Source organism: Leopardus geoffroyi, chromosome A1 (genome assembly GCF_018350155.1).
Source record: "Leopardus geoffroyi isolate Oge1 chromosome A1, O.geoffroyi_Oge1_pat1.0, whole genome shotgun sequence".
NCBI lineage: Eukaryota > Metazoa > Chordata > Mammalia > Carnivora > Felidae > Leopardus > Leopardus geoffroyi.
This window is the reverse complement of record NC_059326.1, coordinates 83,707,870-83,725,195: the sequence shown is the minus strand read 5'-3', so window position 1 is coordinate 83,725,195 and position 17,326 is coordinate 83,707,870. Positions and strand designations below refer to the sequence as shown.

The 17,326-nt window shown below is 35.4% G+C and overlaps 1 protein-coding gene across 1 annotated transcript; it reads right to left on the bottom strand.

Moving 5' to 3' along the window:
• Window positions 1-1,513: 1,513 nt before the first annotated feature.
• On the bottom strand, window positions 1,514-2,488 carry LOC123611189 (olfactory receptor 2T29-like). Its single transcript, XM_045502864.1, has one exon. The coding sequence runs from the start codon at window positions 2,486-2,488 to the stop codon at window positions 1,514-1,516; it is 975 nt and encodes a 324-aa protein (XP_045358820.1).
• Between the last annotated feature and the right edge of the window lie 14,838 nt (window positions 2,489-17,326).

Here is a 17,326-nt window from a genome sequence, read left to right as displayed (position 1 = left end):
ATGGTTTAATGGAACAGATTCAACAAAGCCCTGCTTATTCACCAAAGCTGCTAATTCCACTTGGAATGGTCCATTCCACTTAGATCAACACTATTCAGCTCAATCGTCCTCACACACCTGGTCTCCATACCTTCAGTGTTGCTCTTCTTCAATTGATTCCTACTAATTTCACTCTGCTTAAATCGATGTGTCATCATTTTATTATCATTTGTAAATATCTAGGTCACAAAAGGGCAATAATTGGGCTGTAAAGTGAATCTGGAAAGGAGGTGTCATTGGAACATTTCTCTCCTGCTTGGTCAACCACCTGAACTTTGCTCATAGTGTTCCTTTTCTGTGGCAGGATGTCCTTGAGCAAGATCCCTGGTCCTAGCCTCCTGTACTCATATGAAGGTAGCATCTAGTTACCATTCAACACTGAGCTCTAGGGTCTCTTTTCAGCCTCTTTGGCTAAGCTCACATGTCATAGGTAGAACTGGTGTGTCCTTATGAGCTGTACACTTTCCATATGTGCCTCAAACAATTTATGTATTTTGTTACAAATATTTGAACAAAATACACTTATAGTTAAAATTCCTTAGGGAGAGTAGACATTTGGTATATATGGGAAAATCACTTAGCTATTATCTTATTATTTTTATTATAATATAGGATAAGATTTTTAAAAAATAATTGACAGATTATTTGATGGTCTTCATCTACTTTTTTTTTATAATAAGTTACATACTTCAAATCTAAGGTCTGATACATCCTTATGCTGGAAAACTTCCCTAAACCCTCCTTAGGGTTAATTTTATACCCACAGTACCTTCTACCACAATATGCTAATAATTTCAGAGAGATAACAGCCACTATTTGTAACTTAAAGAACAAAATTGCCCTAATTAAATGCAGGCCAACAACTGGATTATTGCAATAATGATCAGCCATGTGAACCTGAGCATGATTTGTCACTTACACTGCCACAATGCAGCAAGAAATTTTTTTTTTAAATAGAAGTCTGATACTTTATGTTTTATTATTAAATAATTTCAAATTTACAGAAAATTAGTATGGATGATGAAAATAGTACAATTAACACTCATACACCTTTTGCCTACGTTCTCCTATTAATTTTATATCCCAATTAATTTATCACTTCTCACTCCATATCTCTCTCTCTCCACCTCTCTCCTCTCTCTCTCTCTCTCTCTCTCTCTCTCAGTCTCTATGCTTTCTCTTTCTCTCATCTGTTGCACACATTATGATCTTGGTTTCTAAATATTTTATTATATATTTCTTAAGACTATAAATATTCTTCAACAGAATCACAGTGGAAGTTTCATAAAAATGTAAAATGGATATAATACAATTGCATAAATATTTCAAATAAAGAATTTTCTGATATAAGGAAACAATTCCTCCAAAAGGGATGAATGGGTGACTACACATCATGGTATGAGAATATGAGGAAACATTCTCATATTGGCTTGGGATCCTAAAATTTTAATATGTAGAGTACAGAAAAAAAACATTAGTACAAACATTTCCTACCTAATATTTTCCTGAGAGTACCCACATTTAACATTCTTTTTAGAGCCCTTGTGACATCCTTATTCCTAAGACTATAAATTAAAGGGTTTAGAACAGGAGTGAGTATGGTATAAAGGAAAGATACAATCATGTCCTTTTCAGGGGTGTGGTAGGAGGTGGGGAGCATGTAGGTATAGACAGAAGCCCCATAGAAGAGGATGACCACAGTCATGTGGGAAGAACAAGTTGCAAAGGCCTTCTTCTGTCCCTCTGCTGAGTTCATCCTGTGGATGGTAAAGAGAATAAAAGAATAGGAGCTTGAAATGACTGTCACAGGAATGAGGAGCATGAGAACACAACATAAGTACATGAGTGTCTCATAGAGGGAAGTGTCTGAGCAGGAAAGCTTCATTACAGCAGGAACCTCACAGAAGAAATGGTGGATCTCCCGGGATCTACAGAAGGGGAATGTCATGGTGACAGGTGTGAGAGTAAATCCATCCAAAGATCCCAGAAACCATGAAGAAGAGACCAAGAGGAGACACACCCTATGGTTCATTAGGATAGGATAAAGGAGTGGATGACAGATGGCCACATAGCGGTCATAGGCCATGGCAGCTAGAAGGAAAACTTCTGAACCTCCTAATGTCAAATAGAGAAACATCTGCATCCCGCATTCAGGGGCTGATATCTTATTTACACCCAAGACCTGGTCCATGAGCATCTTGGGCACAGTGACAGAAATGTACATCACATCCATGAAAGACAACTGGGTGATAAAAAAGTACATAGGGTTATGAAGGTGAGCATCACAGTATATCACAAGGATCAGGATGATATTTCCAGACAGGGCCATCAGGAAAACCACAAAGACGATCACACAAAGGAGAGCTGGGTACTTATATTGACTGAAGAGTCCTATTAGGTCAAAATCTGATCGTCCAGTATGGTTGACCACCCAAGTGGTGTTATCCATTGAATTTCATCTGGATCACAAGGAAAACTGTGGAGTTAATAGAAAGAAATGTTTAGTGATTTTGTGTGTGTGTGTGTGTGTGTGCACGTGTGTATGTTTACACACAGTAACCCAGTGTGCTAATAATGGGAAGTTCCAAGGACTTGTAAATTTTAAGACTATAAATTATTTGTAATTGAACAAATTTACTAAATATCTAAGAATTTGAAACCATGGGTCAAAAATATCAGTACCTCAATAATTCCACTGGGTATGCATTTCCCCAAAGAAAACAAAAGTGCTATATGCAACACCCAAATCTTCATATGACTTTTTTAAAGTTTTTATTTAAATTCCAGGTAATTAGCACACAGTGTAATATCAGTTTCATCTGTACAATATAATATTCAACATTTTCATATAACAACTGGTGCTTATCACAAGTTCACTCCTTAGTCTCCATCTATTTTTTCACCCATTCCTCCCCCCCACCTCCACTCTAGTAGAAATGTTTGTTTTCTATAGTAAAGATACTGTTTCTTTGTTTGCCTCTCCTTTTCCCCCTTTGTTTGTTTTGTTTCTTAAATTCCACATATGAATGAAATCATATGATATATCTCTTTCTCTGACTGACTTATTTCACTTAGCGTAATACTCTCCAGCTCCATCTATGTCGTTATAAATGTCAAGATTGCATTCATTTTGGTGGCTGAGTAATATTCCATTGTATATTTTAATATTCACTCATATATTGCAGCATTAAATTACAATAGTCAATATATGGAAACAGCTTAAGTGTGCATCAATATACAAATGGGCAAGGAAGGAATAGTGTGTGTTTGTGTGTGTGTGTGTATAGTGTGCCACTATAATAGTGGATGGTTTCTGCCATTTTTTACAACATGGATTGAGCCACTATGGTAAGTGATAGAAGTCAGATAGAAAGACAAGTATTATTTATTTCTTTCTTATGTGGAATCTAAAATCAGGAGTGAGTAAACAAACAAACAAAACCCAGTATGAAACCCAGAAATAGAAGAAACTGATGGTTATAAGAGGGGAGAGCTGTGTGGTGTTGGGTTGAATGGGTGACAGGGAATGAGAGATACAGTCTTCCAGTTATGAAATGAATAAGTTGCAGGGAAAAAAAAGCACTACATAAGGAATATAGTCAATGATATTTTAATAATATTGTATAGTGACAGATGGAAGCTACACTTGTGAGTACAGCATAACATATAACTTATTGAATCATTATGTTGTATGCCTGAAAGTAATATAACATTGAGGGTCAGGTACACTCAAATAAAATAAAAACACTTTTAAATATTGGTAACTTACAGTAAGTTTCATGTGGAAGGTCATGAAATTTCCTGATAATAGATAGTGTTGTTTACTAATAGGTATGGAAAATTTTCAGAATCACTGCTGTATAAAAACTCAGAAAGTAAGGGGCACCTCAGTGGCTCATTTGGTTAAGCATCCATCTCTTGGTTTTGGCTCAGGTGATGATCTCACATTTCATGAGTTTGAGCTTCGTGCCTGGCTCTGTGCTGATAGCACAGAGCCTGCTTGGAATTCTCTCTCTCTCTCTCTCTCTCTCTCTCTCTCTGCCCCTTCCCTACTCACGCTGTCTCATCTCAAAATAAATAAACTTAAAAGAAGAGAATTATTGAAATAAAGACAATAAAAATATCTTATAGAGTTTTTTTGTTATGGAATTCAAAACTGAATCAATGTTTCTGGTTTAAGGATCCAACTGGATCTTAAAAACTCTTAGAGGTATATTCCATATAATAAAGATTTGGAAAGTAACTGAAACAAACCTTGGGGAATGCTTATACCAAATTTTGAACCATCGTTATCTGTTCAGTCAGGCCAGGCTGTGATGCTCTGTAGTTGTGCAGAGTGATCCATGCATACAAAGGAGCAGATCAGAGTCCTCACCAATGACCAACCTCTTAGATATCCTAGGGTCATCAACTTAGGAGCCCAAACTTCGAGGTTGGACTGTGACTGTGGATCCAGGTTATCCTCTACCCACCATCCTTTTGTCTACTTTACATAAACACAGGATAATAATGTTAGATCTCAGGTATGTTCAGGATTAAATGATGTAAAACAATGAAAATGATTAGACATTACCAGTTACAGAAGAGTACACACATATATCATTAATTTAAAGAGTTAATATCTATGGTAATTATTATGCAGAACCTGTGTAAGAGATGGAAGTTACCATTTGTATCTTATGATATAAAATGAATTATTAAGTTTGTCAATTTAGTATCTATTCATACACATAAGAATTTGGATTTGATGATTTCTGTAGTCCTATATTATATACATATATATACCTGAATATATAAATAAATATATAATCAATATTTATTATTTTACTCCAGTTAAGCAGATCTTTATGGGGAATACTGTCTTAGTTCTATGTTTTCTAACTTCATCAACTTAAATTTCCTACTATTTGTTCTAAATCTCAGGAAGAAGAGCTAGCATTTATAAGATCATTGCCAATCATAAGACAAGGCTTTAGTTGTTTTTACAAATACAATCTACTTTTTTGTTTATAACAACCAACTTTTCATGGAAACTGAGATGTAGACAAAAAAATTGAACAAAACTGAGTTTGTCTCTGACTACAATTCAACTCCCTGCCCCCACACCTAAAATCTCGCTATTCAAAGCCTACATCTCTGTTAAATGTTGAAGACAAAGTAAAACAAAATCAATTACACTGAAGGAGGTCACAGTTCAGGCAAAGATAGTGTCTGTGTGAGTGTCTGTGTGTGTGTGTGTGTGTGTGTGTGTGTGTGTGTGTGAGAGAGAGAGAGAGAGAGAGAGAGAGACAGGGAGAGAGAGAGAGATTTAAAGTAGAATTTTAAAATAGCTCAAAATAAATAAGAACAATAAAAGTAAAATAGATCTGTTGTTTCTGAAAAGAATCAGTAGTAGCTTCTACATTTTCTCTTCTAGAAATCAAACCTTTGCAATTTTTTTAAGTACTGACACGTTAAATCTTCGATTTTAAAAGTTATTACCAACAACAAAAAAATAAATATTGGCTCTTATCTCTAGGAAGATTTTTAAAGTTCTCACCAACAACAAAAAAATAAATATTGGCTTTTATCTCTAGGAAGAGTTTAGAAGTGGTTATGATACAGGGATATTTCAGGAATAAAGTCTGACTTTCAAAACATTGTGTACTCTTGTAATGATTCCAAAGGCTAATTACAATATTCAACTTATTAACAGTCCCATGTTCTGGGGTGCTAAAGCAGTTGTCACTTTTCTCCCCCACTGGCAGAAGAAAGCTGACCTCTGGACAAAATTTTAAAACAGTCAAATAAAAGCAAAACATATCTGCTGTCTGAGTCAATGTGGCCAAATGTAGCAAATCTTCTGTTGCACTTTGGTAAATGGGAGTCACTGTGATCAAGCCAAACTCAGAAGTCTACCCAACACACCAAACAGACAATGGAATTCTGTCTCTACTTTGCAAAGTAACTGGCCACCCTCTTCATTCTAACTTTTTTCTATACAATTGCTTGAGTTTAATGTAAATATAATAGTGCATATTTAAATTGGGGAATTATTAATAGTCATGGCAGAGACACTTGGATGGCTCAGTGGTAGACATGTGACTCTTGATCTTGGAGTCATGATTTTGAGCCCCATGTTGTGCATAGTGTTTACTAAAAATATTTTTAAATATTCAAACTATAACTTTTTTTTTAATACTGGTGATAGAATATCATATCGTTACTTAAAGCTGACAGCATCTCAGAAATGTTTCATTGTGTCACCATATTTTATCTTCCCCAGGAGTCAATGAGGTACTTCATCAACTCATTTTCTCCTTTTACAAATTAAATAATTCAAATTCCCAGATGATCTGCCTATCATCACACAATTCACCTGAGGGACGATTTGTATCTCACTCTCAACTCAGGTGATAGAACCCTGAGCCAATAAGATTGCCTTAGCTCTCTAGAACACAATCTTCCCTCCACAGTCTACAATTTAGCAATAATCAGTCATTGTTGGTTTCATCTAAGAAACATAAATATAATTGAGATAATGTTTCAGTTTTCTAACTACCAGAAATAGTTTGCACTTAAAGAAAAATCAGTCTCATTTATTCTGTAAAATTTCAGTTTCAATAAAACAAACACATCATTCAATAATATAGGAGACATGCATATTCTTGTGTCCGTAAATAAATGAAAATAAAGAAGCCACTTTCTGATATGTTGCAGTAAATGATTATATGAACAATTCAACCAAAAAAAGATGATTAAGAATACACTTACTTTAGTGAGCTCTGAGAAATGTATAGAGTTGTTGAATCATGATATTGTACAACTGAAACTAATATGACACTATGTTAATTACATTGAATTTTTTAAACTCACATTTGCTTTTCTTCATAAAAATAGATGACAGGGAAACAAAACAGGAAATATGGTCAAGAATTAATAACTTGTAACAGAAGGAGAACAAATCAAAAACAATAATTATCCATTTGTTCCTGTAGTTCTTTCTACAGGATTAAACTCAGCATGAGATGATGCTGCAGCCTTTATGCATATAGGTAATGGAGTGTGGCCATGATTAACTGCGTAAAGATAAACAGGAGAGTGACATCATCCTGGTTTTACTATGCCCATCATGGGAGTTGATGAGGTTTGTTGTTGAAAAATTCCTTCTGGGACTTTGAAGAAGAATGCAATTAAGAGACCTAATAACAACAACAACAACAAAGGTAACAGGTGTCTCTGTTACACTGTTCTGGTTCTCTCCTCATGTCTTTTTCAAATAATTTCTTATTATTAAACTGGAAATCTTAACTAATATTAACAGTAATATCAAATTTCCCCATAACCAATAAAATCTCATCTGTGAAATAGATGTCAGTTTATATGTGGCCATAACTTTTTCATATTATAAAATATTTTTCTTACGTATGTGTATATCCTCATTTAATTTTCAAAAATATTGTGAGGGATATTTATTTAGTTATCTTTCTCAACCACTAATCAGTACTGTAGTTGAGAATAAAATTGAAGGATCTCCTTTATATATCTTTTTCTCAATCACTTCATTAGATTACTGATTGTACTCTTTCTTTAGTCACTCCACTGTAGTCAGTGTTGCTTTAATGTTGCATTTTAGGGTAATTGTTTTATAATTTAAATGTGGATGTGGTAATAATAGAAAAATATAAAAACACAAACTATTAAAAAGAAAACAATATACTGTACACCTGAAATTAGTATAACATTGTATGTCAATTATATTTCAATAATAAAAATAATAGTATTTAAAAAATTAAAATCAACCATAAAGTACACTCCCAGACAAAAATAATGCTTTAAAGGTTGTTTTTTAGCTTTCAAACTAATACAACTATGTTGTATTTAGCATGTACCAGGCAGTTCAGACAAACCAGGAAACAAGATAGTAGCAATTCTTCTAAACCCTTTTCTCTATATGTGTTCTGGAACTATTGGTCATTTTCTTATGCCCTCCTTTATCTATGACATTGTTTCTCCAGACAATGATTTTCGTTTGTAAAGCCCACACTTGAAGACTGGAGTATTCTGTGTCCTCTAGGATTTCAGCCTTCAGATGACTCACACTAACCCCTTCAACTTTTTTTTCTCTAAACTGCCATTTTAATTTTTCTGAAGTTTTTACTTATCCTAGTTAGCTTTTTTAAGTTTTCATTTAAATTGCAGTTAGTTATCATTAAGCGTAATATTAATTTCACGTGTACCATGTAGTGATTTAGCACTTCAATGCCACACCTTATCCTCATCACAACATGTGCACTCCTTAATCCCCATCACCTATTTAACCATTTAACCCATCCCTCTCCCTCCCTCTTCTGGTAATCATCAGTTTGTTCTCCACAGTTAAGAGTTGATTCATTGGTTTGCCCTCCCCCCCTCTTCTTTTGGGACTCTGCTCATGTGTTTTGTTTCTTAAATTCCACATATGAGAGAAATTCCACAAATTCTTGAGAGTTTTTTATCATGAAGGGATTTGTGCTTTGTCAAATATTTTTCCTGCATCCTGAAAAGACAATATGGTTATTACTCTTCTTTTGTTTATGTGGTGTATCACGTTCATTGATTTGTGAATATTGAGCCACCCTAAAAACCCAGGAATAAATCCCACTTGATCATGGTGAATGATGCTTTCAATGTACTGTTGGATTCAGGTTGCTAATATTTTATTGAGAATTTTTGCAACCAAGTTCATCAGGAGTGATGATATAGTGGAGTCTTCCTCTGGTTTTTGTATCAGGTTAACTCTGGCTTCATAAAACAAATTTAGAAGTTTTATTCTTTTTCTATTTTTTGTAAGAGTTTGAGAAGAATAAGTATTACCTCTTTAAATATTTGGTAGAACTGGCCTGTGAAGTCATGTGGTCCTGGACTTTTGTAGGTTGTGAGTGTTTCTATTACTGATTCCATTTTGTTGCTGTTTATATTTCTATTCAGGTTTTCTATGTCTCCCTGTTTTAGTCTTGGTAGTTAATATGTTTCTAGGAATTTATTCATTTCTTTCCATTTGTCCAAATGTTGGCATATAGATTTTCATAACATTCTCTTATAATTCTTTATGTTTCTCTGGTGTTGGTTTTTATTTCTTCTCTTTTATTTGTAGTTTTGTTCTTTTAGGTGTTTTCTCTTCTGATTTTGATAAGTTATGCTAAGAAGTTTATCAATTTTATTATCTTTGTCAAAGAACCAGTCCCTAGTTTTATTTATCTGTTCTATTGTTTATTTTTAAATTTCTATATGACTTATTTTTGCTCGAGTCATTATTATTTTCTTCCTTTTGGTGACTTTAGACTTCATTTGTTCTTTCTTTCTTTCTTTCTTTCTTTCTTTCTTTCTTTTTTTCTAGCTCCTTTAAATATAAGTTTTGGATGTTTGTGTGAGATTTTTCACACTTCTTGTATTATCCATGCATTACTATATACTTTCAGGACCATTTTTGTTTCATCCCAATGTTTGTTTGTTTGTTTGTTTGTTTTGCCCATTGTGTTTTCTTTCAAGTTTTTGTTTAAATTTGAGTTTATCTATATGTACTATGGTTTCAGGAGTATAATTTAGTGATTCATCACTTACTTATAACATCTAGTGCTCATCACAAGTGCCATTTTTAATACTCATCACCCATTTAGCCCATCCCTCACACAGCTTCCCTCCAGCAACCCTCAGATTGTTCTCTAAAGTTCATAGTCTCTTATGTTTGCCTTCTTTATTTTTCTTCCTTCTATATTCAGCTGTTTTGTTTCTTAAGTTCCACATATGAGTGAAAAACATATAGAATTTCTCTTTGTCTGATTTAGCTTAGCACAATACACTCTAGGTCTATCCACATGCAACCTAGTGTTTATAGCAGCATTATAAATAATAGGCAAATTATGGAAAGAGCCCAAATGCCCACTGAGTGATGAATAGACAAGAAGATGTGGTATATAAATACAATTGAATATTACTGTCATAAAAATAATATCATGCCATTTGTAATGCCCATTGTGTTTTCATTTTCATTTGTTTCCATGTGATTAAAAAAAATCCTCTTTTATTTCCTGTTTGACCAATTCATTGTTTAGTAGCATGTTGTTTAACCTCCTTGTAGTTGTGACCTTTCAAATTTTTTTCTTGTGTTTAATATCAAATTTCATAGCATTTTGGTCAGAAGAGATGCCCGGTATGATTTCAGTATATTTTTTTTATTATTTATTGAGGCTTGATTTGTGTCCTAATATGTGGTTTATTCTGGAGACTGTACCATATGAACTTTGAAAGAAAGTGTATTATGCTGTTTTAGGATGGAATGTTCTGATTATCTGTTAAGTGCATCAGATCCTGTGTATAATTCATAGCCATTGCTTCTTTGTTTACTTTCTCTTTATATGATCTCCCCATTGATGTAAGTGGGGTGTTAAAATTCTGATACTATTATTGTATTATCAATCAGTTCCTTTCTGTTTGTTATTAATTTTTTTAATGTATTTGGTACTCTGATATTTGGTACATAAATATTTACATTTATTAAATCTCTTTTTTAGATGTCCCTTTTATTTGATATAGTGTCCATCTTTGTATCTTCATACACTCTTCTGTTAAAGTGAAAATTTTCTGAAAAAAATATTGTTACTCCAGTCTTCTTTTGACATCCTTTTGAGTGATAAATGTCTCCATCCCCTCATTTTAATCTTCTAGTGCCTTTAGGGCTCAAATGAGTGTCTTGTATGAAGCATATAGGTCTTTTATTGTTGTTGTACATTTGAAACCCTATATATTTCAATTGAAGCACATAGTCCATTTATATTCAGAGTATTCATTGATACATATGTATGTATTTATTGCTATTTTAACACCTCTTTTGTCATTATTTCTGGAGATTTTCTCTGATCCTTTCTTATCATTCTCATTTTTGTTCTCTTTCCACTAAAAGTGTCCTCTTTAATATTTCTTGCATGTCTGATTTAGTGGCCATAAACTCCCTTACCTTTTGTTTGTTAGAAAACTTTCTCTATCCTTATTTTCTGAATGATAGCCATGCTGGATGGAGTATTCCTGGCTGCAGATTTTTCCTCTTCAGCACTTTGAGTATATCATGTCACTCCCTCTGGTTTGCCTAGTTTGTGTAAATAAATATCCAGCTATCCTTATAGACTCTCCCTTGAGTGTTATGGACTTCTTTGTTTGGTTGATTTTAAGGTATTTTCAGTATCAATATATTATAAATTTAACTACAGTATGTCTTGCAGTTGGCCTGCTTGTTGTTGTTGTTGTTTTTGTTGTTGTTGGGAATTCTCTGATGAGGTCCCAGCAGTTCATTTTTGCTTTTGTTTCCATTGCCTCTGGAGACAAGTTGAGTAAGAAATTGCTGCGGCCAAGATCAAAGAGGTTTTGCCTGCTTTCTCCTCGAGGATTTGGATGGCTTCCTGTCTTACATTGAGGTCTTTCATCCATTTTGAGTTTATTTGTGTGTGTGGTGAAAAGTGGTCCAGTTTCATTCTTTTGCATGTCACTGTCCAGTTTTTCTAGCACCACTTGCTGAAGAGACTATCTTTATTCCATTGGATATTCTTTCCCACTTTGTCAAAGATTACTTGGCCATACGTTTGTGGGTCCACTTCTAAGTTTTCTATTCTGTTCCATTGATCTGAGTGTCTGTTTTCGTACCAGTACCATACTGTCTTCATGATTACAGCTTTGTAGTATAGCTTGAAGTCTGGGATTGTGATGCCTCCTTTGGTTTTCTTTTTCAAGATTGCTTTGGCTATTCAGGGTCTTTTCTGGTTCCATACAAATTTTAGGATTATTTGTTCTATCTCTGTGTGAAGAATGCTGTTGTTATTTTGATAGGGATTGCATTGAATATGTAGATTTATTTGGGTAATATCAACATTTTAACAATATTTGTTCTTCATATCAAGGATCATGGAATCTTTTTCCATTTTTTTGTGTCTTCAATTTCTTTCATAAGCTATACTTTTCAGTGTGTAGGTTTTTCACCACTTTTTTGGTGTGATTTATTCCTCGGTATTTTATGGTTTCAGTGCAACTGTAAATGGGATCAATTCCTTGATTTCTCTTTCTGTTGCTTCAATATTGGTGTATAGGAATGCAACCTATTTCTGTTCATTGATATTATATCCTGCAACTTTGCTGAATTCATGAATCAGTTCTAGAAGTTTTTTGGTGCAATCTTTTGGGTTTCCCAAATAAAGTATCATGTCCTCTGCAAGGAGTGAAAGTTTGACCTCCTCCTGGCCGATTTGGATGCCGTTTATTTCTTCATATTGTCTGATTGCAGAGGCTAAGACTTCTAATTCTATGTTGAATAACAGTGGCGAGAGTGGACATCCCTGTCTTGTTCCTGACCTTAGAGTGAAAGATCTGAGTTTTTCCCATTGAGGATGATATTAGCATTGGGTATTTCATGTATGAATTTTATGATCTTGAGGTTTTATCTTTTTTTTTTTTTTAATTTTTTTTTCAACATTTATTTATTTTTGGGACAGAGAGAGACAGAGCATGAACGGGGGAGGGGCAGAGAGAGAGGGAGACACAGAATCGGAAACAGGCTCCAGGCTCCGAGCCATCAGCCCAGAGCCTGACGCGGGGCTCGAACTCACGGACCGCGAGATCATGACCTGGCTGAAGTCGGGCGCTTAACCGACTGCGCCACCCAGGCGCCCCGAGGTTTTATCTTTAAATCCCTACTTTTTGAGGGTTTTTATCAAGAAAGGATGTTGTGTTTTGTCAGATGCTTTCTCTGCATCTATTGAAGTATCATCTAATCCTTGTAATTTCTTTTATTGATGTGATGAATCACACTGATTTTTTTTGTGGATACTGAACCAGCCTTGCATCCCAGGTATAAATCCCACCTATCATGGTGAGTATTTTTTTAATGTATTGTTGGATTCAGTTGGCTAATATCTTGATGAGGATTTTTGCATCCCTGTTCATCAGGGAAATTGGTCTATTGTTCTCCTTTTTCGTGGGGTCTCTGTCTGGTTTTGGAATCAAGGTGATGCTGGCTTCATAGAAAAAGCTTGGAAGTTTTCCTTCCTATTCTATTTTTTGGAACGACTTTAAGTGAATAGATGTTAACTCTTTCTTAAATGTCTGGTAGAATTTCCCTGTAAAGCCATCTGGCCCTGGACTCTTGTTTTTTGGGGAGATTTTTGATTACTAATCGATTTCCTTACTGGTTATGGGTCTGTTCAAATTTTCTGTTTCTTCCTGTTTCAGTTTTGGTAGTGTATATGTTTCTAGGAATTTGTCCATTTCTCCCAGATTGCCCATTTTATTGGCATATAATTGCTCATAATATTCTCTTGTTATTATTTTTATTTCTACTGTGTTGGCTGTGATCTGTCCTCTTTCATTCTCAATCTCATTTTTGGGCCCTTTACTTTTTCTTTTTGATCAAACTGGCTAGTGGTTTATCAACTTTGTTAATTCTTTCAAAGAACCAGCTTATGGTTTAATTGATCTATTCTACTGTTTTGTTATTGTTTGTTTGTTTGTTTGTTTTCGATAGCATTAATTTCTGCTGTAATCTTTATTATTTTCTGTCTTCTACTGGTGTTGGTTTATTTGCTGTCCTTTTTCCAGCTCTTTAAGGCATAAGGTTAGGTTGTGTATCTGAGATCTTTCCTCTTTCTTTAGGAAGGCCTGGATTTCTATATACAATTGACTTAAGCCCACCTTTGCTGCATTGCAGATGTTTTGGGTTGTGGTGTTATCATTTTAATTGGCTTCCATATACTTTTTAATTTCCTCTTTACCTTCTTGCTTAGTCCATTCATTCTTTAGTCAGATGTTTGTTATTCTCCATGTATTTCTCACCTTTCCAAGTTTTTTTTTTTTTTTTGGTTGATTTCAAGTTTCATAGTGTTGTGGTATGAAAATATGCACGATATGATCTCAATATTTTTTTACTTGCTGAGGGCTGACTTGTGTCCCAGTATGTGGTCTATTCTGGAGAACATTCCATGTGCACTGGAGAAGATTGTATATTCTGCTGCTTTAGGATGAAATGTTCTGAATATATGTGTTAAGTCCATCTGGTCCAGTGTGTCATTCAAAGCCATTGTTTCCTTGTTTATTTATTTATTTTTTTGATTAGGGTGATCTATCCATTGCTGTGAGTGGGGTGTTGAACACCCCTAACATTATGGTATTATTATCAATGAGTTTTTTTATGTTTGTGATTAATTGATTTATGTATTTGTGTGCTCCCACTTTTGGCGCATATATGTTTACAATTGTTAGGTCTTCTTGGTGGATAGACCCCTTAATTATGATATAATGATCTTCAACTCTTGATAAAGTCATTATTTTAAAGTCTAGACTGTCTGATGTAAGTATGGGTACTCCGGCTTTCTTTTGTTGACCATTAGCAAAGGGTTCTCCATCCCTTTGCTTTAAATCTGAAGGTGTCTTTAGGTCTAAAGTGGGTCTCTTGTAAACAGGATATAGATGAATCTTGTTTTCTTATCCATTCTGTTACCCTATGTCTTTTCATTGGAACATTTAGTCCATTGACGTTTAGAGTGAGTACCGAAAGATATGAATTTATTGCCATTATGTTGCTTGTAGAGTTGGAGTTTCTGGTGTTCTCTGGTCCTTTCTTGTCTTTGTTGCTTTTGGTATTTATTTATTTATTTATTTATTTATTTATTATTTTCTAATTTCTTCATTTCTCCCCTCAGAGAGTCCCCCTTAAAATTTCTTGCAGGGCTGGTTTAGTGGTCACAAACTCCTTTAATTTTTGTTTGTCTGGGAAACTTTTGATCTCTCCATCTATTTTGAATGAAACCCTTGCTGGATAAAGATTTCTTGCCTACATATTTTTCTGATTCAGCACACTGAATATATCCTGCCACTCCTTTCTGGCCTGCCAAGATTCTGTGGATAGATTTTGTTGCAAACCTGATCTGTCTTCCCTTGTAGGTTAAGAACTTTTTGTCCCTTGCTGCTTTCATGATTCTCTCCTTGCTTGAGTATTTTGTGCATTTGACTATGATATGCCTTGTTGATAGTCAGTTTTTGTTGATTCTAATAGGAGTCCTCTGTGCTTCCTGGAGTTTGATGTCTGTGTCTTTCCCCAGGTTAGGAAAGTTTTCTGCTATGATTTGCTCACATAACCCTTCTACCCCTATTTTTCTCTCCCCCTAGGATTCCGATGTTATGCCTTTTTAATGAGTCACTGATTTCTCTAATTCTTAAATTGTGCTCTTTTTCCTTATTCTCCTTTTTTTTTGCTTCATTATTCTCCATAAGTTTGTCCTCAATACCGATGATCCTCTCTTCTGCCTCATCCACCATTGCCACCATGGCATCCATTTGAGATTGCAGCTCAGTTATAGCATGTTTTATTTCATCCTGACTAGCTTTTACTTCTTGTATCTCTGCATAAAGGGAACCTAATCCATTTTTTACTCCAGCTAGTATTCTTATTATTATGATTCTAAATTCTGGTTGAGACATCTTGCTTGTATCTGTTTTGATGAAGTCACTGTCATTTCTTCCTGCTCTTTCTTTTGGGGTGAATTCCTTCATTTCATCATTTTGAAGGAAGAAAAGGAATTAATGAGGTAAAAATATTAAAATTAAAATAAAGTAACTTAAAAAACATTAAAATTTTAAAAATTAAACACACACACACACACACAATCAAATAAATTATGCTAGATCCTAGGTGTGATTTGGTCTGGGTGTTGAAAGGGGCTTCACAGATTAGAGGGAAAAAGGGGGGAAAAGAAAACAAGGAAATCTTTTGAAAATTTGAAAAAAAATGATTACATGGAAGTAGACTAAATTGAAATGATGGAAGTAAAATATATTTTGAAAAAAGTTACACAAAAGTAAAAAAATATAGTATAAAAAATTTAAAAAATGTATTTTTAATAAAATTAAAAATAAAAATGATTTTTTCCTTACTGTATTCAAGAAAAAGAAATGAAAAAGAGAAAAAAGAAAAAGAAAAAGAAAAGAAAGAAAGAAGATTGAATAGATGGACCAGTGAACAGACTGAAAGACGACTGAAATTACTTTGTTTTCCCCTAGAAGTCAAACGATGAAGCACTTTATAGTCCATAAACTAAGCAGGCAGAGACTTGTGTTACTAAAGAGCGAGGTTGACCCAGTAGGGTAGGGCTTAGTGTAACAGCTTTGTTCTCCACTAGATGGCACTGCTTAGCTTACTGGGGTGGATTGTTGTGGTGCTTGTAGGTACATATGCACATGCACAGGAGTGGTGAAAATGGCATCACCCAGCTATCCATTCTCTAGTATCGGAACTCTGCTCTTCCTGATCAGCAATCATGCACCTGTCCTTTGTCTTTGACTTTTGTCCACTCCCTGCTTTTACACAGTCCATGACCACACTCCAGGCAGCACCTCCATCCTGAATTTTTTCTCAGATGTGGCTGTTTTTCCCAACCGCTTACTTCTGAGGGGCTGCAGCTTTGACCCATTCTGCCCCTCTGCAAGAGGGTCTCACTGAGCAATGGCCAGGTGCCAGCCTCACCCAGGACATTTGCAGGACCATGCTGCTGCCGATGCCCGGAGACTGCAGTCAGGTGCCAGTCCACCCCAGAAAAAGTTCACAAGATAGTGTAGCAGCAGCATTTCAGGGATTATGGAAAATCACAACACACATCTAGCACCAGGCTTCACCCTTAATGACCTTGTTCCAGCACCAGCGAATGTGGTTGTTCTCCTGGGTCCACTGGGGCCTTGACATTGGAGTACCCACACAGCCTCTACAGGTGTCCTCCCAGCAGGGTAACCAGCTCCTGCATGTGGCCCTAAGGCCTCCAGACTCCACTCTGTTCCTGGGGATTCACCCTTCCCACCAGAGCACCACCAGGCATTGAGCTGCAGATTTTCAGACTCTGTGCTCCCTCTGTTTATAGTCTTGATGGAATTTAAACCCTTTCCTTTCTCCTTTCTCCCTTTTTAATTCAGTTCCTGCAGCTGTTTCCACTTTTTCACTTTCTCTCCAGCTGCTTTTATGGAGGTGCTTTTCCCATACTCTCCCCCTGTCTCTGTCCTCTCTTTGCCTGCAAAAGTGGCTCCCTACCATCCGCAGCTTCTCTCTCCCCCAGTTCACGTCTCTGTGCCATATACCTGCTGAGTTCTGTGGTTCAGGTTGTGTAGATTGGTGTGTTAATCCTCAGGTCAGTTTTCTAGGTGTGCAGGATGGTTTAGTGTTGGTCTGGCTGTACTTCATGGACGTGAGACACACAAAAAACGTCCATGCTGTTCTGCCATCTTGGCTCCTCCCCTCACCTTC